Below are 27,028 nucleotides of genomic sequence, written 5' to 3' on the forward strand. Positions count from 1 at the left end.
AATAACCAAGGACCAAAAGCACAGCTACATTTTCCGGGCTTTTAGTTTGAAAAAAGTATTGATTGAAAGTGTACAACAGAACGAGGTGTGGCAGCAGCACTACCGCCAGATTGTTTCACAAATAAAAACAGAAAGGGCCTTAAATAATCGGGTGCAGATTAAAAAAACCTCAACAGTGAAAAAGTTCTTCCCTCCGAACAGAAATTCACAGGCACAGAAATGGCAACAACCACACGGAGACAATGGGGGGACATCCTTCTTCTAACCACAGGGCTCTGCGCTCACAGGCTGCCAGCTGTGGCAGGCTCCTGCGCTGTGGCTGGTGGCTGCTCCCGCGCGCGGCTCTGCCCTCGGCTCCCTCTTTGGAATGGTTACAGATGAACAGTGCGACATGCCCTTGCTAACCAGACCCGCCCCCCACCCCCCCAACCAGGACACAGACAAACAAGGCCTCTGCTAAGGCTAAAAAAAGGACAAGACCTTGGAGTCTTGAGTTCAGCATGTTTAAGAAACAAGAGTCTGGTGAGTGCACAGCAAAGTCCCTGTGCAAGGCCTGCTATTCCAGCTTGGCCTTCTTGTTGTTATCACCGCCATTCTCTTCTGCTGGTGCTGCCGGTGCTGCCATGTCCTCCAGTTTCCGCTTCCCACTTTCAGCAGGTGGGTGTGTATTACGGGGTTTGAAACTGATAATGATGCAGGTCATGTTATCGCAGCCAGTGCCATCCCCTGAGGTGTCTGGAGCCAAACACTGATCCAGCAGCTGAGGAGGGATGGGACAGGACAGGTTAGCAGAGAGCACAGACATGGCACTGTGAATAACCTGAGACACTGGGCCCATTCTACAACTGACAGCAGCTTAGGGGCTGCCAGGCCAGAACGCCGCAGGCTGGGCTCAAATGCTGTTTGCAACCAGACAAGGGACAGAAACAGCCTCAACAGCCCTGGTTTTCTGAAAGTGGACAGAAACTCCTTTGGCTTGACAGCAGCCTAGAGGTCAGAAACACTGGTAAGGGTGCCAAAGGAACTGAGTCACAATTCAGAGGCGTCTCTGCTCCTGTTCCAGCCAGCGTTGCAGCCCGTATGCTGCCAGATACCCCAAGTGCTGAACAAACAAACCAGTGTGATGGAGAGGGAGGGCAGAGTCAGGCACCAAACTGGGATGCAGAAACACTGTGTGCGGAAGGGATGGTGAAGGTCTGGACCTTACCTCTTCTACAATGGAGGAGAGCGGCCTCAGGACTCCATTCTCATCCTTTTGGGTGATCTTGGACTGGATGAAATCCACCACTTCCTGGCTGCTCATCACATTCCTGCATAGAGTGGAGCAGTCAGAAGGGCAAGTGGAGGGAGCAGCCATACCATAGTGTCTGATTAGCACCCAGGGCCCTTGGGCCTTCCCGAGGCCCAGCTCCACAGAAAGACTGGAGTGGTGATGCCCAAGAGACACAATTGCTCCCTCACTACTCACCAGATTCCATCACAGGCAATGACCATGAAATCGTGGTCATCATTTATTGTCAGCACTTTGATGTCGGGCAAGGCAGAGATCATCTGTTCTTCTGGAGGCAGATTCTTGTTTCGCTTGTAGAAGTGATCACCTGTAGTGGAGAGGAAGATCACTTTTCCTGTGGGTGGGCCCTGGCAGTGCTGCCTACCCCTGAACAGTGAGAAACACTGCCCTGCCAAAGAGCAAGCCCAGCAGAATCGGAGCCAGTGCTCCCACAACCAGAGCTGATCAGGCTGTGAGCGCATCAGACAGAAAAATCTGCCACATGTTCAAGGCATCAGCTTTGGCGAGCCCAACACACTGTTGCCATACAATGGGAAACAGGTGCCTTTTGCCAGTTCAGCATCTCTTCACCCCAAACCAAGTGCCACCTCCCCAATTCCTGGGGCAACACCAGTCCAACAGCACACAGCACCTGACAACACCAGCTGAGATCCTGCAGCAATGCTCATGAAAGAAGCTATCCCATGTCTTGGAGCAGGATTTGCAGCTCACCCCAGCACTAGCTTGGCTTTGCTGTGATAACACTAGATGCTCACTTTCCAGAAGCTCAGGCTATCCAGGGCCAGATATTTCAGTGCAATGCCCACATCACACTGCTGGATTCAGGTCTTCCCAAACCCTCAGTAGCCAAAGCTCACTTGAGAAAACTGATTATCAGCTTTGACTGGCATCTGGACTTACATCCTAGGAAGGCACTTCTAGGGCCACTGCAAAATAGTTGGTGGAAATGCTAGTGTCTCCCGAGATAAACAAACTCCTGGTTTCTATCCTACATGTGTTTTTATCTCTTTACACTAGGATAATAATTTCAATGGTTTGGGTCCTTCTGCACAAGTACTCTCCACTCACACCGCTGCTGCTATTTTCTTCCTTTCTCTGTGTATTTCCCAGTACAATCTCAGCGTTATTCACTACCTGGAAGCATGGATGTCCTGGGCACAGCATTCTGAGGCCAGGCATGCCAACATTCACCCCTGTCTTGCTCACCGATTGCTCTGGAGAGGTTGAGACCGCCATTCACTCTCCCATCCATGGTGACCTTGCCGCCAGCATTCTTTATCCTGGCCAGCTCCACCTCATCCTCTGGCTTGTGGTCATATGACATGTCGACAGCTTTGCCACCTTCTGACACCACGCACCGAGAGTCTCCAGCATTAGCCACAATCAGCTGCTTGCCCCGGATAAGCGCCACAACAGCAGTTGTTCCACTGTCAGAGCCAGGCTGCAAGAGACAAATGATTATGCTGAGACTCCATTCTCTTGCTCTGTATTGGGTCAGTAAGGGAACCAGCACTAGCTACCACAAGCCCAGCAGTGTCCCAAACCCTGAGGTGCTGTGTCTCACCCCTTCTTCCCATAAGCACCCACAGAACAATGGAGAAAAGCCTGAGGGAAGTGTGAAACACAGCAGGAGCATGTTCATTGAGAGGCAGGGTCAAGCAATACCTCCATTCCAGCCTCACAAAGCATCAGTGGTTCAGGATTCTCCAGTGTTCAACATGTCCTGCTATACCCTCAGCTCTAATGTGTTGATTCCAGCCCCAGCCCAGCTCAAGCAGAAGCCTCATTGCAAGCCAGGACATCTCTCCAAAGAGAGGTTGGCACCTTGGAAGCTGTAGTCCCCTTTTCCTGACATCCTGGGTCCCTGGCCCATCCACCAGCACTGCCATGGCCTGAGGAGCCACAGACTTGGCCTGGCAAAGAGCAATCCTCTGCCCAGGAGCAGCAGTGCCAGCAGAGCAGTCCTGCTACTGTCCTGTACTCTCCTTCCACACCAACTCCCCCAGCAGTTTCTAAGCACAGCAAACCCAGCAGTGGGGTCAGCCTCTTCCGATCTCAACCTGCTGCCCAGATCCATGCCCTGTGCCTCAGCCTTTTGCATAAAGTCAGGCTGTCAGCAGCTGTGTTCAGCCTCAGGAGAACAAAAGGGATGTTTTATCCCCATCTGAACAGAAATAACTCCTTGCTGAGTCCCCTCCCCCCCAAGTGCCCTTGGCTCCACACTATGCTGCAGAACACAAGAACAGAGTGTGCACCTCCTCTTTCCCCTCCATGCCTGGTAACAACATTTCCTCCTCTTCATCCTCATCCTCCTCTGCTTCTTCAGTGTCATCTTCATCATCTTCATTCTCTGCCTCTTCACTACTGTAACCATCCTCATCTTCACTGCATTCCTACAAGAAATGAGATACCACCAGGAGTCACACAGGATACTCTCAGTGCCCCCCCCAGACAGCTGGTCCCTCCATCCTGGGGACAGATAAGTTTGCCCCAGAAGAGTGAGATGACCTGGTATGTTTCCCCCACACCTGATGTCTACAATCAGAGCAGCTAGTTTCAACTAACACAGTGAATGGAGGGATGGCGCATGCAGCAAGACCAAGGGCTATCTATTATGGCCGCTGCACAGATGAGGTTATGTTTCCATCAGGGTTATCTAAACAATTCCCAACACTCCCATGAGATGGTCTCATAGTATCAGTCTGAAAAACCTACTCCTAGGACACACCTAGGATGAGCCAGAAGCTCGTAGCTCAAGTACCACAGTAAGCAACGCATTCTGCCCAGCCAGAAGGCCACTCTGCCCCAGTGCTGTTTCCTACCTCACTGTCTTCCTCCTCTTCCTCAACCTCATCTGACTCATCCTCACTGTCCTCAAAAAATTTGGATTTGGTTGTGCGCTGGGGCTTTCCCGTAGAGGAGCAGGAGGGCCCGGCCTCCCCAGTAGAAGAGGTGACGGCCTCGTCACCTTTGCCTAGTTCAGGCTTCTGCAGAGCAGGACTGTTGCCTCCAGCGCTGGCTTTGTCTGAGGTGGAGGAAATACCCGTGATTTCTTCATCTGGCTTCCCATTCTTCCTCTCCTTGTGGTCGGTAAGCTCCCCTGGGTCAGCCTCTCCATTCATATTTGACTCCCCATCATGCTGCTTGCCTGTCCCCTCCGCAGCGTTCTCCCCAGCTGGAGCTGAAGACTTGTTTTTGAGGTTCTTGGTGCAGTTTTGTCCATAACGTGTGAGAAGCTCCTCAATGGTCATTGTGGCTTCTTCATGCAGAAGAGCAGCTTCCTCATTATCCACTAAAAATGAAAAGGGGGAGGGGGGTGAGGACAAAGAGGGTCAGAAAGCAGGGTACATCACCATAGCAGCAGCTGTGGAGCACACACTGGGTTCAGCAGTGAGCTGCCCTGGCTGGAGGTTGCTACTGCAGACAGGTTTCAGCAATGCTCAACAGGCTGCTCACTAGCAGGCACAGACAAATGCAGCCAGGCCTGCACCGTCCCACAGCTTCCAGGAGCTGCAGATGAACAATATGCAAATGGAAGGGCAATGGCTTCTAACCACAGCTGATGCATGCAGTCTGCAAGTTACCCTAGTGCCTCCGGCCTCTGATGCTATCTGGCTGACTTGTAGGCAGCACAGAGCATTTAAATTGGATGTAAGGTTGGAGGGTAAAGAGCCTCATATTTCTCGAGTGCAGGCGCATCTGAAGCTGCGGGGGAAGCAGATAGACCACTTTCATGTGCAGATTTGTTCGTTAATACTGCAACCAGGAACAAGAAGTTTTTGTTATAGCAGTTGCTCCATGGGCCTTAAGCACCACAGGGATCCCAAACAGCTGTAATCTAAACACTTACAAACAGATGATAGAATAGCTTTAGGCAGTACCTCCCACATGGGACACTAGACAGAAAATAGGATGACTTTCCCTAAACTATGAGGCAATGACCACTGCTTCCCTACTGACATCCCCTTGGTTATAATCTTCTTTGCTAGTTAATCCCGAAAGGAAAAGAAACACCCATATCCCAAATACTCCTGAAAATACAGGACAAAAAGAAAAAAAACAAGCCCAACCAACCAAAAAAAACCAACCCACCACTTTGTCCCTGTCAGCTGGAGAATGACGGCCAACAAATTCAGCATTTTCAGACCAACATGCAGTGTTGAAGGTGACAATATCGCTTCACATCTGCTTCAAAGGCTAGTCACAAGACATTCATCTGAGGGCAGCACAGGATTCTACCCTGGGATTCACCTTCTAGCTGGCTTCATGGTCTGCCAACTGCTTGCTGGTGGAAAAGCACACTTGCTTCTTTGTGAGAAAAAGAATTGCTGAAGAGACCAGAATCTACTTCAATCCTACCTACAGCTGGTGTCTTGACACCAGCTTGGGAAAGCTAAGCATTGGACATCATATTGTTCCATATTTCATATGGAACATCATATTTCACAACTTAGCCCACTTCCCAGCTCAGAGGTTTCTGACACATCCTAGAACTCTGCACCCCGTAGAGGAAGCTCTATGGAAAACTGTGACAGACTGGTTTATTATTCATAGGATTAAGCTACCAAATGAACCAGAATTCCCCTAGCACCAGCCCAAAGCGATAAACAGTGCTGAGGGGTGGCAGTTCAACTCCAGCTGAAATTTAACTGACAAATTTGGACAGAAAACCTGCTAAAGGAGACCTGGCCCAGCTGCTCTCAGTCTCTGTCCTGGAGCTGCAGTCTTGTCTATTCAGTGGCATCTGACTTACCATCATCTTCATCAGCAACTTTCTCCTTCTCATCTTCATCGTCTTGGGGTCGCCCAGCCATCTGAGAGAGCTCTTTAATCACCTCCTCAGTGGTAAGCTTGGCATCTATGGCTAAGAAAGCATCTTCCAGTGCCTATGTGTGAACACAGACATGAGAGCGTGCACAGTTTTATCTTCCTTACAGGATGCCTGCATGTCATGCTGTGTAATCAAGTCTCTTCCAGAACACACACCGTACAGAATCACAGAATGGCTGAGGCTGGCAGGGACCTCTGGGGTCTACCTGATCCAACACCCTGCTCCAGGAGGGACACTCAGAGCCAGTTCCCCAGGACTATGTCCAGACAACTTCTGAATAGCTCCAAGGATGGAGACTCTGTCACCTCCCTGGGCAACCTGTGCCAGTGCTCAGTCACCCTCACACTGAAAAGCGTTTCCTGATGTTCAGAGGGAACCTCGCAGGGTCCGGTTTGTGCCTGTTGCCTCTGGTCATGATACTGGGCACCACTGGAAGAGCCTGGCTCCATCCTCTCGGCACCCTCCCTGCAGGTATTTGTAGGCATGGATTCAATCCTCCTGAGCCTGCTCTGCTCCAGGCTGAGCAGTCCCAGGCCTCTCAGCCTTTCCCCATAGCAGAGATGCTTCCGTCCTTCAGCATCGTGGTGGCCCCTTGCTGGACCCTCTCCCAGTATGTCCATGTCCCTCTTGTACTGGGGAGCCCAGCACTGGACCCAGCTCTCCTGGGGGGGCCTCACCAGCACTGAGCAGAGGGGAAGGATCATCACCTCTCTCAACTGGCAACGCTTTGCCTAATACAGCCCGGGACGCCATTTGTTGCCTTTGCAGCCAGGGCATGTTGCTGGTTCATGGCCAACTTGGTGCCCACCAGGACCCCTGAAGCCTTTTCTGCTGAGCTGTTTTCCAGCTGGGCAGCCCCCAGCATGTACTGGTGCTCTGGGGTTGTTCCTGCCCAGGGGCAGGACTTTGCACTTCCCCTTGCTGAACTTCATGAGGTTCCTGGCAGCCCATTTCTCCAGCCTGTCCAGATCCCTCTGCACTACAGAGCAGCACGACCTGCTGGTGTACAGCTGCTCCTCCCAGCTCGGTGTCATCTACAAACTTGCTGAGGGTACACTCTGCCCCATCCTCCAGATCATTAATGAAGACGTTAAATGGGACTGGACCCAGTATTGACCCCTGGGGTACACCGGTCGTTAATGGCTTCCAGCTAGACTTTGCGCTGCTGGTCCCCACCCTCTGGACCTGGCCACGCAGCTAGTTTTCAATGCACCTCACTGTCTGCTCATCCAGCCCCCACTTCCACAGCTTCTCTAGGAGGATCTTATGGGACACTGAGTCGCAAGCCTTGCTGGAGCCCACAGGGGGACAGGATAGCATTCAAAGCCACTGTGCGGAATGGCTCAGCATGCAGGCTCCTCTACTCAGCAGACAGGATTATTGCAGTCAGCGAGCACAGCAGCTTGGGATCAGCAAAGCACGATACTTGGGTGTTTCAGCCTAAAGCAAGAGCCACAAACTGATTCAAATTTGCTTTGTAGACTATTCTCAGTCTAGATTTAAATGGAAGTTCTGGAGGGACTGCCTTCCCCTCACCCCCACTGCTACAGATCCCAGCACCAACCCGCGGGATACCCAACATCAGATCAGGCATTAGTACTAGGAGGGAGAACTACAAGAGAGGGATCACTTGGTGGAAGCAAGACATGAACTAACCTCCCACCTCTGATAAAAGCTACCCCTGCCCCCCAAAAAACAACCCACCAAAACCATACAAGGAACCAGCCCACACCTTTGACTGGAATGAGTCTGAAAATTTAAAAAAAAAAAAAAAAAAAAAAAAAAAGCTGGAAAATAGAAGAAGGTTTATCTTTGAAAATACAATCAACACCTGGTGTACACTTCTAGAAACAAGGAAGGGAAATTAAAATGGAAGACATGGCAGACAGACCTTGGAGGAACAGGGCCCTGCACATAAGTATCGGGTACTTCTGCATTGGTGCTTGCTTGTTTCCGGGCAGAGCTGGATTCTTACCTTTTGCAATTTGCCTTCCTTATAGGCCTTCTGGTCTTTGATTATCTCAGGAAGATACTTGGCACAGTACAGGGCAACTTCTTCTCCTGAAAGACAGCAGAAATCATTTAAAGAGGCTGGTCCTCCCAGAAGCAAAATGCACTCTTGAACAACTGAATTCCTGAGGCAAATCTTGGGACACAAAGCAGAACTAACCAAGACGCAGAAAAGTCATGCAGCAACAGACTGCTGGGGATCTCACTCACACCTCCCAGCAGGCTACATCTCCAGACCAGCAGGATTTGCTGATGACCACTGGCAAATCTCGATGAGCTCTTACCCATCAGCTTTGGCCGATGCTGTAAGCTTCCTGAAAGGGAGCTTAGGCCTGTTTTGGCACTTCAGTCAACTGTTTAGGCCCATCCTACCTAGAAAGCTCTATTTTCACATGTAAGCGCAGGGATAAACAACAAGCAGAGGAAAAGGCAAGCTTTTGGTCATGGGAAACTCTCTCTCAGAGCACTACCAACACACAACGAGCAGCACAAAAAGCATTATGTATTCCAGTGTGTGTTCTAGACCAATGAAAATATGATGCCACAGCCTTAAGATAAGCCTTTGAGGAAGATGAGGGTCCTGACTGGCAGAGCAGTCATCCTGGTAGAGGAAGGCGTGCGTGTGTGCACGGCATGAGTGAATGGTGACCAGAACACCAGCCTGCCGACAGCAGAGGATCACTTGGACTGATGGTCAACAACTCAAACCAAGCACCCACTCCTAGAGCAGCTGAAAGATTTTTAAAAGCCAGAACCACTCCAACAGCTCAGTAGTACTGTCACGTATGCAACAGAGCACAAGATACATTTTTTGTGATCATGAAGGTGCTATTAAGAGAGGAAGAAGATTAAACAGAGGGAGGGATTGTGAATTTCTGTTGTTCAGCTCAGCAAGTGAGACCAGAAAGAATAGTGCAACTTGTAAGAGATCAGTCTAGTAATTTAGGTTTTTATACGAGAGGCAAAGAGCAATGTAGGACATAGGAACCTGGCTCACAGGTCATGAGAAAGAAAAATTAGAACTAGAAACTGAGAAACAAAGTAAATGACAGCCACAGAAGAGTGGCAGAGAGGGAGCAGGGCAGACCACAGGCAGGTGGAGGGTTGTACTGCAGGGTCCAGGACCGTGCTTAAGACTGTGCTGGATGAGCCATTCTCTAAGACAGGGCGAAGCAGGAGTAGTATGAGTGAGTGGAGCATAGTGCTCGGGAGCGTCTCTGCACACTGCTGGCTTTCCTATGGCTATAAGTAAGGTGAGAGTGCCACATGTGCTCCTTCCCTCCTGGCTAGAGAAGGACAATTTTTACAGCAGAGCTGTAACAGCCACTCAACTCTTGACCTCCCTGCTAGCACATCCCAGCTTCCCTCCCTTTCTTCCAGCCAAACAGAAGCTGTGCAGGTAGCTGGGCATGACGAGAAGTAATGCACACAGGAGCAAAGCTCTGTGAAGGAAAGGGGAGCAGGGGAATTGAGGGGGAAGTATGAGAAGGGTGGGAAGGAGCTAGCCATCAGTTTAGCAAAAGGAGAGGCAGAGGGAACATAGTGGGAAGCGAAGAGGTAGTGAGATTTGGGAGAAAGAAAGAAACAGCAGACAAGGGACTTTTCAAATGTGCCTGCAGAAAAGGGATCAAGTGGCCATTGACAAAGAACAGAAACCTTGCAAAACAGTTGCTGTTAAAATAGTGCTGCAAAAAGTTCAATGCTACAGATCTAGACAACAAAGAGATTGAGGTCTATTCTGACCGTGCTCTCAAAAATGCAGAGTGGGAGGAAGAGGGAGGAAAAACAAAAAAGGAAGATCACAGAAAAATAAGTGATCTAAGAAATAGGAGTGACCCTAGCATTTTAATGACAACTTAAAAGGGAATACCAAGGTGACCTGACAACCACAGACCTGGCAGAAAAATGAAAGACTGGATGGACCTTACAGGATCTCCGATGAAAAGGACAGACAATTAATGTCCATTGTCATGGGCTTACGGAAGTAGGTCTTGCCAATCCAACTCAACTTCTGCTCTTAAAGATACTAGGATAAAACTAAGCATGCTGATATAACAGATTCAGGTAAGGTATATAATGTGCATAGATATATAAAAATATTACATAAAACTTACATATACATATATGTATATGACAGCACTTTACTTAAGAAGTTAAACTTTCAAGACAGCACATACAGAATAGGTTAAGGAGCTGCCAACTACCAGTCATGAGACTGAACTGAAAAAATCACGTGGGAAGATGTGTTTATATGTAGTCCTGAAGGACTGGCTCCAGATGATACTGTAACATTTTTATCAAAAAGCCAAAATAAAACAAAATTTCTGAGAAAGTTGTAGATAGAGGGAGTGGTGAATAACGACAGTGACAGGTCTTCCAGATCACTTGATGGACTGGGGGGAGTGAGCAGGGGCTGCTCAGAGAGGTATAGCCACCGAGGAAAATGCGCGCATGGTCTTGGACCACAGCAGAAAACCATGCAGCAGATCCAAAAGCTCTATGAGATGGCTCTGGGACAACAGGCCAGGAGCACACTATGTGTGCCCTTTTATTTAGGCTGCTTTTACTTAGAGCGTAAATTAGCAGGCCGTGAAACAGTAGCCCTGAAGCACTTGCAGAGAACACAGACAGCTGCTACATCCTCACTCATATGACAGGGATCAAGCAGACCAGCCTGGCCCAAATGCAGATGGGGCAGTTTGCTGCAGGGACACAGGGCTCTTCCATGGGCAGAGCTGTTCCAGGCGAGTTCCAGGACTTGGCCGAGACCTAGACATGCCAGTGATGCAGTCCCATGTACAGGCTTGACCATTAAGCAAGGTGGTGCACTGAGTGTGCCTCAGCAGTCCGAGGAGGAGAAAAACTAGGAAAACTGCAGGAATATCAAATCCCAAATCAGGAACTATACAGGCCCAGCAGGCTGCTGTCACGACTGCTGGTCATCACACGGGGCAGCTGCAATCTCCTCCAGTTTCTCTTCCAACTTGGAATCATTCTTGCCTGCCCAATCTTGACCAGCATGATGGCGCTGACATCTCTTACTCATCTCATTTTGACGCTCTCTGGGGCACTGAACTGCATCATCCAGAGCGTATGATAGATATGCAGGTGTGTCATCTCCACACAAGCCATGCTGTGCCCTGCAGCTCTTCAGAGGCTTCCCCAATGGTCTTACCCCAAACAGGAATGGGGTGGGTAAAACCCTGCATCGCTTGTACCAGGTAACTGTTCTGGCAGAAGAGGACTGGCTGTAGCTACCTGCTGAGATCAGAAAGGGAGAAGACAGTGACCAAAGGGCACCCCTGTCCCGGCCCAGCAGGGTCTGCAGATGAGGCAGCAGCTCTGTGCAATCTGTGCTACTGGAAGCAGCTGACAGATCTAATAATACCAGCGTGGACACCTGATCACCCACCAGATGGAAAAGATGACTGAACCCATGCAATCATTCTGCTACAGCTAGGGACAAGGGATTTTCTTCACAGCAACAAGTAGCTTGATCTGAGAAAGCCACTGACAGCTTTGCAGCCTTGGCCCCAGTATGTCCCCTGTAAGCTGGCAGGGCATGAGGCTGGAGCACAGCCTGCAGGAAGATGCTTTCCACAAGCCTGGCAGCACCGTGCAAAGCAATGCAATAGAGAAAGGTCTTGCTCTGTCACCAGAGAAGCAGGAAACAAGCCCCAATATGAAAAGCTTTGGCAGTTAAACAAGACATTTCTTTGAAACAGGGACACTGAGATTAAATAGTGATCCAGGAATGTCTGATGTGCCTGACTGCAGCTACTCAAATTACTGTAAGAGAGTTTGTAGGTGCCACAGAAGACAAGAAACCATTGCTGCTTCCCAGGCAGCTCCAGCACAGATGTCACAACAGACATTTCTGCTGCAAACTGATGAGGCTTCACACAGGACCCTTTTGCCAGTCTCCTAGACTTCTCTCTTCATCAGCTGCAGCTCACCCTCAAACCAGGTCACCGTCTGTGAGCAGAGCTGGTTGTTGTGGTACTCCATCTCCCTTGCTCAAAGGATACAAAGGTGCTCACTTACAGTGTTTTAACCAAAAGATCCAGAATAACAAGGTTCTCTTTTGGAGTCCTCTGGCCGTGGAAGATAATCCATGAAAACAAGTCCTCAAATCTAATAGGTGTGTGTCCCTTTGGTGCACAGGAGGCAGCTATTGGCCCAGCACACAGACCTCAGGTCTAGCTGCTTGCACAGCAGTCCCAGTGAGATCCAATGCATTTTATAAGCTGAGTCAGTAACTCAAAGCACATTGCTGCCAGTGGACAGAGAAACTGAACTGGCTCAAGGAATTAATCTTCTACATGCAGACGTACTAAAATATTCCACCTTAGCACTTCTGGACCTGTCGCAGCAAGAAACCCACCAGGTTTTTCTCACTGACAAAGCCTTTGTTGGAGTACAACAGAGAAGCTCTACTTCACTCCAGGTCCTAACCTGCACACTGTGTGGCCTCTGCGTACCAGGGCCAGCTGTGGTGAGGAAGCCTTTCTGCAGTTTAGCCTGGGTGCAATCAGCATAATTACCTGGTGGACACTAATGGCTCCTTTCAGTTCGTTCTGTAACACAAACCTGGATTTGGTTACATTTATGCCAAAATCAGACTACCCACCACATTTTATCAAGGTCTCACCTTCATTAAATATCAAGCATCCTCCCTCTGAGGGCATCAGCAGCAGGGCTGAAGAGCCAGGTAATTACAAAAGCTCATTTAGACACCTCACTCCTGCTTGGTGCTCTTCATCAACGTCCTTCCCTGTCAGTTCCACTAGGGTTCAAAGGATTCAGCCCATGATACTCCTAGCCTGCGGCACAGAATTAGGGAGGAGAACAACTATCAAAAAGACACCAGCTGCAACTGAGTAACGGTGACTCTGTGGACACACCACACGGATCTCAGAGCAAAAGACTTCCCCATTCCCTTTACAGCCATTTGCTGCTTTTCTTCGATGGTGCCTCACCTACTACACCACTGGCTCAAAATTAAGTTTCCCTCACTTCTGCAGTTACTGTGTTATACATACAAATTTACACCCTTATTATGGCTGTATAGAGAACCAACAGACAATCCACCAGGATAAAATATTCCCAAAACCACTCATGCTCACCTGGGCATCAGAAGTGACTAAAAGCCTCAAAATCATATCAGCAACAAATTAAATACTCAGGGCTGCAGAGTTTCCTAAGCAGACTTACAGCAAATGGTCCTGGTTGCCCTTACATGTAAAAAGCATTTAAGACAACATTTCCAGCAAAATGGTAAATGTTGGGAAGAGCTATCTGAAGCATAAAACTCACCTGCAAAGCAGTAAAACGGAATGAATTTTCCAAAGATGCAAACACCCAGAAAACAAACAATTTTGTTTACGCAAGAGAAGGATGAGTGCATGAGTACAATATAGCACAGCAAGGTAAGTGTGAGGAACTGCCACACAGGCTCTTCCCCTCACCAAAGAGGGCAAGACCACAGGACTATCTCCCCAGGGGGAGGAATGAAGTCTGTTGCTTTTAACTTCAAGACAAAGCTCTACACACTCCAAGTTGTGTTTTAAACTGCGATAGGAGTCCTGGCACTGACAGTTTTAGGACAGCAGGGAAAAGAAAACCTTACCAAATGCAATTTGCACTTCTTCACATTTCCCCGAGAAGCAGGACAGAGGAAAAGCAGAGGTACAAAAGCAGGCCCTGGTACCCATGGGTGTGGACTGCCTTCAGCTGTTGGGGACTTCAAAAGCCTTCAGGGGCTGAACACTTAGAGAATACAATTACTCAGCTATAACCATAATACATAACCAACAATGAATCCAGGATCACATCTTCCACAAATCCAGTGTGAAACCCACTGTAAAAGTCTTAAAGTCTCCATGAATCATTTTATTAATGTTTTCTAGAAAAGCAGCATGCAGCTAAGTAATGCCAAAGCCTGAGCTGCATTTTTTGCTTAATGTGACACAGATGCAGTAGTAGGAAGGTCTTCAGGAGGCTAAAGTAAAACATGTAACATGTAGCACTGAATTCAGTGAAAAAGTAAGTATCTGGAGGGTTCTCCAGAGTGTGTACTTTTATGTTCCTACAAAATTATAAAAAGAGACCGCTTTTCTTTGCAAAAGAGCATGTGGGGTTTTCAGGATGTCTGAAAGACCACACAGAAAGGTGAAAGCATACATGGGAAAGTTCAGGTCTCAGAGCATATTTCTGCATGGCTAGATGCCACTGCCAAAAACTAAATCTGATTCAGTTTTAAAAGCAGGAGTCACATTCAGATGAAATATGGAACAAAGTCAATTTATCTTGGCATTTCAGGCAAGGCTGGCTCCAGAGTACCCAAGACTCAGCTGGAATCTCACTGCAGTATGATTTCTCTACCTCCAGGAGCGCAGGCTTGAAAATGACACGTGAAGACAAGAATGGGCAGCAGCCTCAGGGCAGAAACCTAGGCATGAAAAAGGCCTCCAGAGATACAGGTTCCTAGATCAAATCTTTTTCAGTGCATATACATGCACAAACCCATCCCATCTCATCTTCACAAGGCTGAAAGTAGATCCCACTCCAAGATTTGATCTGTATTTAGATACATACACACCATTTGAATATTAAATAAAGCTTAGAGCCAAATAACAAATAAACTAGCTAACAACAAATATCACAGAATCCCTATGGATTGGAATACTATGCCAAAACAGGAAAAGAAAAATTTTAAAACCAGAGTATCAAATCCCACCCTGAGACAATGACAGGGAGGCAGAACGCTAAGGCAGATCAGAAGGCAAAGACAATTGTCGTGGTTTCCGCAATATCTAAAGCCAGCTGGATGGCTTTCACCTCTGCAAGCTGACTCAATACACCTTCTCCTTCAACAGTTTCTGCAACTTGTCATGTAGGACTCCACACGGCAGCTTTCTACCTTTGATGTTTTCCCACAATACGACAGGATCCATCTGTAAACAGGGCATATTGCTTTTCATTTTCTGGTAATTTATTACACAGAGGGGCCTCTTCAGCACAAGTCACCTCCTCTGATGATGCTCTGAAGTTTCGGCCCTCTGGCCAGTCCATGATCACTTCCAGGATTCCCAGGGAGTTGGGGCTTCCCATTTGAGCCTGTCACATTACCAGTGTGACCCACTTACTCCATGTAGCATCAGTTGCCTGATGTGTAGAGGGGACCCTCCCTTTGAACATCCAGCCCAGCACAGGCAATTGAGGTGCCAAAAGGAGCTATGTTTCAGTACCAACCACTTCTGAAGCAGCTTGAATACCTTCATACGCTGCTAATATTTCTTTTTCAGTTGGAGCATAACGGGCTTCAGATCCCCTATATCCCTGGCTCCAAAACCCTCAAGGTTGACCTTGAGTCTCTCGGCAGGTGTGGCCGTTAGCCCTGGCTGAGGTGTAAAGCATATTTTTCCATCTTGTCCTGTCCAGACTGTCCCAAGTGCTACTGCACAAACTATGTCCTGTTTAATTTGTTCAAAGGCTTGCTGCTGCTCAGGACTCCATTCAAAGTCATTCTTCTTCCGGTCACTTGATAGAGAGGGCTTACAATCAGAATATAACCTGGAATACGCATTCTCCAAAAACCGATGGCACCTAAGAAAGCTTGTGTTTCTTTTTTGTTAATTGGTGGAGACATGGCTGTTATTTTATTGATCACATCCATCGGGATATGACAATGCCCATCCTGCCATTTTATTCCTAAAAACTGGATTTCCTGTGCAGGTCCTTTGACCTTACTTTGTTTTATAGCAAAACCAGCTTTCAAAATAATCTGGATTATGCTTCTCCCCTTCTCAAACACTTCCTCCACTGTCCCACACAATGATGTCATCAATACACTGCAGGTGTTTGGGAGCTTCACCTTCTTCCAGTGCAGTCTGTATCAATCCATGAAAACAGTAGGACTGTGTTTCCACCCCTGGGGCAGTCAATTCCAGGTGTACTGGGTACCCCTCCATGTGAAAGCAAACTGTGGCCTGCACTCTGCTGCCAGAGGGATCGAGAAAAACACATTGGCAATATAAATTGTTGCATACCACTTGGTGGGCTTTGACTCCAGTTCATACTGGAGTTCCAGCATGTCTGCTACGGCAGCGCTTAGCAGCAGTGTGACTTCATTCAGGCCTCAGTAGTCCACTGTTAGACTCCACTCTCCCATTAGATTTTTGCACTGGCCATATGGGACTGTTAAAGGGTGAATGAGTCTTACTGATCACTCCTTGGCTCTCCAGTTGCTGATCAGCTTATGGATTGGAACCAGGGAGTCTCGACTGGTGTGATATTGTTGCTGGTGCACTGTCATGATAGCAGTTGGCACCTGCTGTTCTTTAACTAACCCACGGCAACCCTACCACAGACGGGTCCCCTGAGACCAGGCAATCTAGACAGCTGTTTAATCTTCTCCGTACTCAAGCAGCTATACCAAAAGCTCATCAGTACCCTTTTGGGTCTCTGAAGTACCCTCTCCTGAGGTATTCTATGCCAAAGATACATGGAGCCTCTGAACCAGCCACAATAGGATGCTTTTGCCACTCATTCCCAGTTAGGCTTCCCTCAGCCTCCAACACATACAGTGTTCTTGGGATCCTCCTGTCACTCCAGAGATACAGATAGATTCCACCCCTTTGTAATCTGATGGCATTAGAGTACATTGGTGTCCACTAGAGTTTTATACTCTAGGAATGTGCCAGGCCACTGAATCTGCACAGTCCAGCAAACTCAGTTGTCCCTTTCCTCTGCCTGGCCAAAGGCAGGGCCTCTCTATTCCTGGTTTGAGTCTTCATTACTCGATTTTTGTAACTGTAAAACAGAAATCCCTTCATCAGGGTCAAAAGTATGATCACCCTTTCTACTCTGCCCAACAGACACTGGAGCAGTAATTTTCCTGGATGGATGCTTTTTGGCTGTTGTTTTTCCTTGCAGTTCCTGTACCCAAGTTTCTAGTCTCCAGGTAGAGTCACCATCCCACTTCCTCACATCTTACCCCTGGTCATGCAGGAAGAACCACAGGGTTGCATATGGTGTACACCTCTGGTACCCTCTCTCTTGAGCAGAAAAAGGCTGACTCTTAATAGCTGAGGCCTTGGTTGGAGTGTGTGAGGAAGACCTATCCTTCTCTGCTTGCTCGGACATTTTTTGGGTCAGTCTGTCCACATCTGAGACACAGGCCCACATGCAGAAAGCGAGATTATCTTTGTATTTTCGGAGTTGCCTGTCCAGTTCATCTATAGTTAGTGCCTCTGTGTCTGTTCAGCTCATCATCGCCAGGGTGTGGGTGTATGACGTCAGTGCATTTCATACAAACTTTTGCCACATGGATCACGTGTACCAGATGTCATCCAGGTTGTTATAGATCACCTCCAACACAGCTAATTCCCTCAGACACTGGATACCTCCCTCAATGTTGGTCCGTTTGCTCTGGGAATTTGCAAATTCTTTCCTGAAGGGATACCTGTCCTTCACACTTGACAGGAGTCACTGCCAAAGACTGAGGACTCCTGCCTTTTTTCCAATCCCTTTGTTAATGGCCTTATCCACAGCAAGGGATCCCAGCTACTGGGCTTCCTCACCCTCTTAATTCCTGACTACTGGCCCCAATATCCCAGCATCAGAGTAACCAGCTGAGAATTAGCTCACCTGGTTGATGGCTAAAATCTTTTCGCACGCCTTGCAGCTTACTTAGGGTGGTTTCTGTCTCATTTATGATTTCAGTCTCTTCCTCTTCCTGTTCTTGTGACTGCTCTGCTGCAGAACAGGCTGCCTCTTCTGATTCTTTCTCCTGCTCTGTCTTAGGAGAAGCTTCTTCATCCCTTACTAAATGAGCAGACTTGCTGACTTCTGCTTCCATTGTTTCTTTTTAGTTATAGGGACAGCTGATATAGTGTCTGGTTTAGCCATAGTGTCTGTTGGTATGTTTTCCCTCTCTTCTCCCTGAGGGTGCTGCATAATATTGAGCAGCACTGGTAAACGCTGGCCAGGGCCCAGCACAGTGCGGTAAGTTGTGCCTCTTTGGAATAGCCACAGCCTTTTTTTTTTTTTTTCCCCCCAAACATTCTGTCACTTCATCAGGATTCTGTAGTTGTTTGGGAGTGAAGTTCCAGACCATTGGAGGCGAGAAGTTCTCTAGATACCTGCCCATACTCTCCCAGATGCCGTGCCATGGCACCCATAACCATACTCTCATGGAGCCTGGGTCATATTCCTAAATTGCTTGTTAACCCTAGACAAAACTGAAGCAATATTCCTAAGAAATACCAATAGAAATATTTTAAGTACCCAAGGATGTTCAAGTTACTGAGAAGTTATTGTAACAAGGGAGAAGACATCACAGGAGAAGGTAGCGAAGGTGCCATTCTGTATTGTCTCCACAAAAAACCTCTCAGAGGAAGAAGTATAATTGTTAATTGTCTCCATGAGAGATGGTACCCGAAGTACAGTAATGGCTTCAGTACAGAGCCCAAATACCATATTAAGCTCAAGGTCAGTGTTTTAATAACAAATCTCCCAGGCAAAACATCACTGATCACTACAGAGCACAGCAAACTGCAAAAGCCAACACAATCTTTAACATATACAGCAAAAAAAAGAGCATGGCGCAGATCAGATAAACTAATACTGAGAACAGATGAATCAATATCGTGACCCACAACTGTTAACAGATATAAATCCCTTCTAATACGCTCTGGTCAATCTGTTATTATCTCAAACCCTTCGGGCCCCAAAAAAGGACTGTCATGGTTTAACCCCAGCCAGCAGCTAAGCACCACACAGCTGCTTGCTCACTCCCCCACAGCGGGGATGGGGGGAAGAGAGTTGGAAGGCTAAAAGTGAAAAAACTCATGGGTTGAGGTAAGAACAGTTTAATAATTGAAATAATAACACCACCACCACTAATAATATTATAATGAAAAGGAAAATAAAAAGAGAGAGAGAAAAGGAAGACAAGAGATGCAAATGAAAACAACTGCTCAGCACCAAACGATGCCCAGCCAGTCCCCAAGCAGTACTCCCCTGCCAACCTCCCCTTAGTTTTATTGCTGAGCATGATGTCAAACAGTCTGGAATATCCCTTTGGTCAGTTGGGGTTAGCTGTCCTGGCTGTGTCCCCTCCCAACTTCTTGTGTACCCCAACCTGCTTGCTGGCAGGGTGATAGGAGCAGAAAAGGCCTTGACCCTGTGTAAGCACTGCTCAGCAATAACAAAAACATCCCTGAATTATCAACACTGTTTTCAGCACAAATCCACATCATAGCCCCATACTAGCTACTATGAAGGAAATTAACTCTATCCAAAACCCAGCAAACCAGCCAAAACCAGCACAACGACCAAGAACAGGGCAAAAGAGATCCATCGTTCTGCATACAAACTGGGAAAAAATTACAACAGGGCTTGCTGTATTCAAATTAAACACCCTGGTAGGAGCAAAAAGAAAACCTCACTATGATATGTTGATCTCCAAAAAGGGGGAGCTATGTGTCAATAAAGACACTTATTAGAAGGAGATTAAAACAAACAGCTAAAAGGATAAAGCTAAAAGGATAAATGCTTCAGTCTGAGATTACATCTTTTGAAGAGCTACTAGTCAGCTACCTACTCAGGCTGACCTTTTTAATAAGGACTATTGCAAAAAAAGGCATTAAACTCTTATTTACAAATTGGCAGAATTAGATAAGTCAGTTCTAAATGAGAGCAAGAAATTACAAACTGCAGTATGTAACCTTCCACTTGAATCTGCTCCATTGTCAGAGAAATGAAAGGCATACATATCATACCAAAAAAATAAATTGAAAAGCCTCAGAATGTGGTGGAAAATGGGTTCACAACACTACAGACCAGCATATCTGGTATGTGAACACAGCAAACAGTAGAAATTGTAATAAATAGAATTAGCAGATACATGGATACATACGGTAGGATGGGCAGGGGTTAAATATACAACAGAGAATGTCACAAACTGGTCAATGTTTTTTCAAAGATTCAATGAGCAGGAGGAAATAGGCAGTTTAGTTGATCTACTCCATATAGATTTTCAAAAAGCTTTCAAATAAATCATCAAATGTTTTACATGCTAAGCTGCCATGGGAAAAGAAGTAAGGTTTGATAGAAGCAGACAGTTTTCAAAACAGAGGATAGCCACTGGGAGAGTTCTTTGAAGACTTATGTTGTTCAACATCTACATAAACAATCTGGAAAAGAGGTCAGTAAGAAGTGATGGATCATTCAGAACGATCAAAACTAAGATAACTTGCAAAATTTAACAGCAGGATCTTGCACTTTTACGTGATATTGGCAGATTAAATTCCTCACTGACAAAGACAAGAACATGAACAAAAGACAAGACAACCAACCTCCATATTCCTGTCGGATGGACTCAAAACCATCTATCACCACTTAAGGAAAGACCTGGAAGAAACTGGTAACAGAGTTCTAAAAATGTCACCTTACAGTTTATTTGTATCAAAACAGCTAACATGCTGTTAGGAATTGTTAGGAAAGGAACTGAGAACAAAGCAGAAAACACTTACGTCACAATAAATTCACGGTATATCTAATTTGAAAGGTATAGGCAGTTCTAGTCAGCCTAACTAAAAGCATGTCGCAGAATTAGATTATGTCCACACAAAAAAAAGGACAAATATAATCACAGCTGTGGTACAATATAATGTTTGGAATCTGTGGCTACGTCCAACACCAGTAGCCTAATGAGTTCCATGGCCCAGGCATTTTATCACCTATGCTAAAAATTACTAGAATGATCCATGGTGCAATTTTGGCATAAGCTAATTAGCACACTCAGAGACCAACAGCCAGTTTGGAAGCAGCCACACTATGCTAAACGCTAAGACAGTTTAACAGCATCAGCGTGGCCAGAGTGTGCCAATTGAGCTGTCGTGGTTTAACCCCAGCCAGCAACTAAGCACCATGCAGCTGCTCATTCACTTCCCCCCCACCCAGTGGGATAGGGGAGAGAATCAGGGGAAAAAAAAAAAGTAAAACTTGTGGATTGAGATAAGAACGCTTCAACAGAACAGAAAGGAAGAAAATAATAATGATAATAATAAATAATAAAATGACAATAATAATAAAAGAATACAAACCAAGTGATGCACAATGCAATTGCTCACCACTTGCTGACTGATGCCCAGTTAGTTCCCAACCAGCAATCCCCCCCTACCCCTGGCCAACTCCCCCCTGCTTTATATATTGGGCATGATGTCACATGGTATGGAATATTCTTTTGGCCAGTTTAGGTCAGCTGTCCTGGCTGTGTCCCCTCCCAACTTCTTGTGCCCCTCCAGCCTTCTTGCTGGCTGGGCATGAGAAGCTGAAAAATCCTTGACTTAGTATAAACACTACTTAGCAACAACTGAAAACATCAGTGTGTTATCAACATTCTTCTCATACTAAATCCAAAACATAACACCATACCAGCTACTAGGAAGACAATTAACTCTATCCCAGCCGAAACCAGGACATGACCTCAGGGCCACAAAATGGGTGCTGCTGTTATTTAATAGTACAGATTCAGCTGTACGACCAGAGACAAGTCTAGGACTCTTCTGACTGGAAGAAAGGACATGAAGTCCAAAATTATGAAAGTAAAAAGTGCTAATGGAGTGATTATTCACTAATTTCTCATAAGTGTTGGGGATATTCCAGTGAAATTATCAGGCAGCAGATTTAGATCAAAGTCTTTTTTCAAATACAGTTCTACACAAAATACCCTATGCAAATAACCTCCAAACATATAAACCTGGTTTAAAATGCAATTAGACAAATTCACGAAGTTAGTTCATCAAGAAGACTCAAGCATGTCTGTAAGATCGAACGGCTGTAACCTCTAGCTCAGGGAGCCCTTACGTGGGGAATGGAAGCTGGGACAGTATGTCAGGGAATGGATCTGCCTGTTCTGTTTTTTTACTCTTTCCTTGGGCAACCAGTACTGACAACTACCAGAACATACTGACTAGAGTCAGACCTTTGGTTCAATCTCATGTAGTTTTTCTTACTGCCACTCTTCTGTGATTATCCTGTCTAGCTTATCCACCAAGAAAACAGCCATTCTTAAAACTTTTAGAAGACAGAATGCAAATCTCATTTCAATTTCATATCAACTCACGACGTTCCTTCTAGAAAACCTAAGAAACTTTCAGAACCTTAGTCAATGATATCTATCAAAAAAAATGCTTCCCAAGAAGGAGCAAATTTCTAATGATAGATAGATGCTTGGCCCAGCAGCCACTGAGAGCCTAGAAGAGCCACACTGAAGGACTCTGGAGAGAACACAGTGGATGCAGTTACCTCCGTGTCCATCGTAGACTGAGAACATGGCTGTTTCACTGTCCAGCTCGGGTATGCAGTTGTGTGCATCCTGAAAGAGAGAGCAAAAGCCTGGAATGACATGGATTGTACCAGACCGTGCAGAGAAGTGGGAGAAAGGAGCAGCGAGGCTATGGGCACTGACACAGGGATTCTCAAATCCAGAGGGAGAGCAGGAACAGTAAGAAAGCCTCCTCTCATATTCTCAAAAGCTTACCTGGTGAGCACTCATCTTCAAAGAGGGGACATGGATTTTTAATGTTATGGTGCGCTCTATGCTAGAGCAGTAACCCAGCCTTGACACCATGCGATTGTACCAGAAAGACCTTCAGATCCTCAGTACAACAACTCTAGATATGGCCAAGCTCAAGCCAGAACCAAATCCCTCTGCTCACAGTACTTGTAAGGCCTGTGTTACTGTTAAAGCTCACAGTCCTTAAAGAACATGAGGCAGCAAGCTGTGCTCTATTGCACAAACTGGTACCTAGGCTGAGGGCTGTCTAGCCCAGCGTAACTACAAAAATACAAGTTATACTGGTACCAATACACTAGAACTTCCCCCACGCAGACAAATGCAACTCACCTATGGAGTCTGGTCATTCCCACAGTTCTTGCCAAACAAGAGCCATGCAAACTGAAAAGCCATGCTGATGCACTGACAAAGCTAGAAGGTCAAACACAGAGCCTCCTGACCTCATGCCTTCAACCAGCCGTAGCTTTGCCTTTGCTTGTCCTGATGAATATGGTCACAGACAGCAGCAGCTGTGTACCTGAACAACCCAATAAAAGGCAGCCTTGCAGGACACAGGATTACCACATCCAGTGAGAACAACAACTGGGCTGGAAAACCTTCTCTTGGGACAAAGGCTCCTTCCTGCTCTTCTTGCCATGTGGGATGCTCCAGGAAGGCACTGCTGGCCTGAGGCACAGCTACCTGACAAGCAAGGCAAAGAGCTTGGCCTCTCTCAAATCTCTTTTAATCAGTGAAGCAAAAGACAAGTAACTCATCAACTAACAGTGCAAAAACCAAAGTATGAACCCAGGTATCACTTCCTAAGGTAAGACATAAGTCTTCGTTCTTGCAACTGTCCAAAAACTCTGAGAATCTCTGGGGCCAAATGAGAGGGAAGGTGTATCCTAGGGGCATTTTGGGCTTAAATATCAAACTGTGTCCAGCCTTTCCCTGTGCATGCTCCCAAACTAGAAAGATCAACAACATATAAGCTATATACGCTGAGCAACCTTTGTCTCCACAAGGTCTCTCAAGAACAGAACACTTTGAAGGGGGCAACACCCAGATTTTACAGCCAGGTGCCTGACCTCTTTCACCCTACAGGTAAGCAAACAGAACTCAGCTATTTCAACGCAAAGCCTAGAACTGATGGATGGAGTGAATCTTTCTCTTAAACCCTCCCCCTGCCCAACTAATCTCCTAACATTCCTTAAAGTTCAAGCCCTAACCTACCAACTTACAGCCTGACCACATCCCACATACTTTTGTTCAAGAACAATCATGTGATACTTTAAACAACATGATCTAGTCTCTCTGCTGTGGCTCAAGTTCATCACCTTAAAGTTGAATGTGCTACAGTTGCTCCAAAACACTGTGCTTACTCCAAGACAGCTGGCTTAAAGATTTGGATGCGTCCATACTGCCCACCCATAACCCAAAATTTCTATACACACACAGAGCTACACTTTCTGCACAGCCAAGCAACTGTTGAGCTCTTCTACTTTTTTACTGTAGGACTCCTTGAATAAGAGCTTTTTGCCCTCCAGAGTCCCACAATCTTAAGAGAACTCCATTCCCCTGCAATTTCTATCAAGTGCTAAGGAAAAGAGAAAAAGAGAGGTTCTGGGTTTATGCAGGACTTAGTGCAATGAAACTCCTGACACTGTGGTGAAAACAGCATCTGAACAGGCAAATCACAATCTTGGTTCAAAATGAAAAAAATGACTCTGAATTATAATGTAGGAAATTTAACCAGAGAGCTCACTGGAGATAGTGAATGAAAATAAGAATAAACAAGGAACCAGCATTTTTATGCTCACTTTTCAGAGCATTTACAGAAGCTACTGAGACAGCAAAACCACAACAAAGTAACTGGGATAAGTCCCAGGTGACTAAACAGCAGTTTAATTAGAGCAAGTAACGCAAATGCTGCTGGGGAGGAAACCCAATATTGGCAGCAAAAACGGTCTCGTCTCTATTTGTAGAGCACTCACCACTTGTCCTGACTCTGGACCAGGGCGTTGCAGTCAAGGAGGGCAGAAAAACAAGGCCAGCACATGTTGGTGGGAGATGGTTCAGCTCCCATGCTGCGCACAGGGCTTGCTCTACACTGCTCCTAGCATAAGTGGCAGTGGCTCCACAAGCCGTGCTACACTCAAGTCCCTGGCATTTTCAACACTACAAGCAGTTCAGAGGGCTTCTGACTGACCACTAAGACCACCTTGTGCTGCCAGCACAAAAGGCTGTCATTTACAAGTCTCCCTCCCTGCTTCCAGGCCTGGTAAGCTCACTGCAGCAATTGTCCTCCAAGTAACCATGATCTCATGCTCTTCAGACTGAGCAAGAGCTCACAAAGCCTGGATGCCAGCTTTCTGCTATCTAGCCTTCCCCTCAAGGATGGGATTCTAGGTGTCCCCCAGCTACCTCAGTGGTTACTATGGCAGTACTGAAAAACAGTACTTTGAAACATCAAAGATCAAATTCAGTTGAAATTAGCAAACAAGTTAAAACTGAGAGTTAATTTGACAAATCTCTATATTTTGAGCCAAATTCTGCATTTTTTGAAGCAAGGGCTTTTTTTTCTGAGCCCAGGAATGAAGCTGCACACAGGGGTTGCTGGATGTCTCATTTTGGAGATATGGTCAGAACAGCACCAAAGAGCTCAGGGAGGCCCCATCCAACTACTTCCAAAGTGCCTCCTGCACCTTTCCCTGTATCCCAGAGCACTCCTCTCTGTACCACAAAGCCTTCTTCACCTTTTTCCCTCTTCTGATTTGCGCATAGTACCTAATGCTATTTTTTTGGTATCCTTATCCTTTGGGTCCCTCATCTGCCCCAAACATTTCCTTACTCACAAAGCAACCTCTCTGGACTAAGAACAGATTTTTATTATAGTATTTCTTCAGGGCCCTGTATACCTACCTCACTTGGGGGCTCCTAAAATGTAAGTTAAAGACAACAGACAACTCCTTTACACAAATTTCTGCTACCGAAAAATGCCTGTGTCCTACCACTTGTACACACTCTTACTGGCTTCACTAACATAACTAAAGCCATAAGCGTAAATATTTGCTCAGAACTTTCTCCAAGCCTTACAGAAGAGCAAAAGTACAATTAAACATGAAGAAAAGGAAAAACCACAAACCAAGACAAGACACAGAGAAGAACACAGCCCTGGAACGCAAGAAAATGCAAAAGAATTTCTGCCGAGCTGTATGTGCAACAATGCATGTTTCTATCCCATCACAGACTTAGAAGCAATTTGCAGCAGTTCAACTTGTAACACAAGCGCTCCGGCCATCTTCTCATTTCTTGTAATAACACAGCTAAACCATGTCTACACCAATGGCCTCAGTATTCCTTCTGCCGAGAGGGAGATAAGCCAAAGATGTTGGCTAGTGCAGAAAACACAGCTGCAAGCTCTGGGCCTCATCCAATTTCTGTAAAGGTCAACAGCAGCAAGAACAGACCTCAAATAAGTGAAATGAGGAGCCAATGTCCCACCTGTGGGAGGGCTATTTTAGCCTACCAGCATCATAAATAGGGGCAACTCTCTGCTCTCCCTCATCCAGGCCTGCCTCCTTAAAACACTTTTGGCCTCTGTGCACCAAGGATGCCAGAACACTGCCTGCATTCAGCTTCTTACACATGAGCTAATTGCCTTGCAGAGATTACACTGCACATCACCTCAGTGTTCCAGTAATGTCTCTGTACCACCATTTCACCCCTCCAGAGGTCACTAGGATGGACCAGCTGAGATACTATCAGTCACAGTCAGCTTAGCACACACATACTCTGAGTGTATCTTAAGAGCACAAGCACCAAATTCTCCTGCCTCTTCTACCCTGGAAACTAGAGCTCACAGTTTCAGAGGGCTCTGATGCACACAGAAAGGAGGAAACACCTGGTCACTGTTTTGTCACCAGCAAGACTGCTGTAACATTTCAGTAGCAGTAAAGTATCTGATAGCATGGCTCACAAAACCATATTTGCAAAAAATCAATCCCCGACAGTCTGAATGAGGCATCCTCTCCAAACTAGCCAAAGGGCTACAAACAAGAAGGCTGCTTTACTGTGTTCAGAGAAGATGTACCCTGGGGGTTTGAGGGACCAGTATTAATCCTCATCTAATTTAGCCTGTTTGCCGGCTGCCTGGAAGGGAAAATAAACCAGCAGATTAATCGTACTCATGGACGGTGTTAAATGCAAAGAACGAGTAACTGCTGGCCAGACAGAGAAGTAGTCCCAGCAGCTCGACATTGCCCTTATACAAGCACCTTTACAAAGTAGTTCCGCCCCCCCCCCCCCCCCCCCCCCGCGGCGCACGGGG

The 27,028-nt window shown here is 46.6% G+C and overlaps 1 protein-coding gene across 2 annotated transcripts in view; it reads right to left on the reverse strand.

Annotated features, from left to right (window-relative positions):
• Positions 1 to 30: 30 nt before the first annotated feature.
• The window catches only part of PPM1G (protein phosphatase, Mg2+/Mn2+ dependent, 1G), a 27,964-nt gene continuing 966 nt past the window's right edge, over positions 31 to 27,028 (reverse strand). The window contains exons 2-11 of one of the 2 annotated variants that reach the window (XM_010565899.1): positions 26,772 to 26,850; positions 22,449 to 22,518; positions 8,098 to 8,183; positions 6,045 to 6,177; positions 4,114 to 4,583; positions 3,547 to 3,684; positions 2,498 to 2,732; positions 1,469 to 1,598; positions 1,208 to 1,310; positions 31 to 760 (exon numbers count right to left, since the gene is read on the reverse strand). In XM_010565899.1, the coding sequence (XP_010564201.1) occupies positions 557 to 760; positions 1,208 to 1,310; positions 1,469 to 1,598; positions 2,498 to 2,732; positions 3,547 to 3,684; positions 4,114 to 4,583; positions 6,045 to 6,177; positions 8,098 to 8,183; positions 22,449 to 22,518; positions 26,772 to 26,825 (1,623 nt within the window). In that variant the 5' untranslated portion in view covers positions 26,826 to 26,850 and the 3' untranslated portion in view covers positions 31 to 556. The remainder of the gene's footprint in view (positions 761 to 1,207; positions 1,311 to 1,468; positions 1,599 to 2,497; positions 2,733 to 3,546; positions 3,685 to 4,113; positions 4,584 to 6,044; positions 6,178 to 8,097; positions 8,184 to 22,448; positions 22,519 to 26,771; positions 26,851 to 27,028) is intronic. The other variant, XM_010565898.1, reaches the window with a different exon arrangement.

Source organism: Haliaeetus leucocephalus, unplaced genomic scaffold (assembly GCF_000737465.1).
Source record: "Haliaeetus leucocephalus isolate CR32 unplaced genomic scaffold, Haliaeetus_leucocephalus-4.0 Scaffold197, whole genome shotgun sequence".
NCBI classification, from domain to species: Eukaryota; Metazoa; Chordata; class Aves; order Accipitriformes; family Accipitridae; genus Haliaeetus; species Haliaeetus leucocephalus.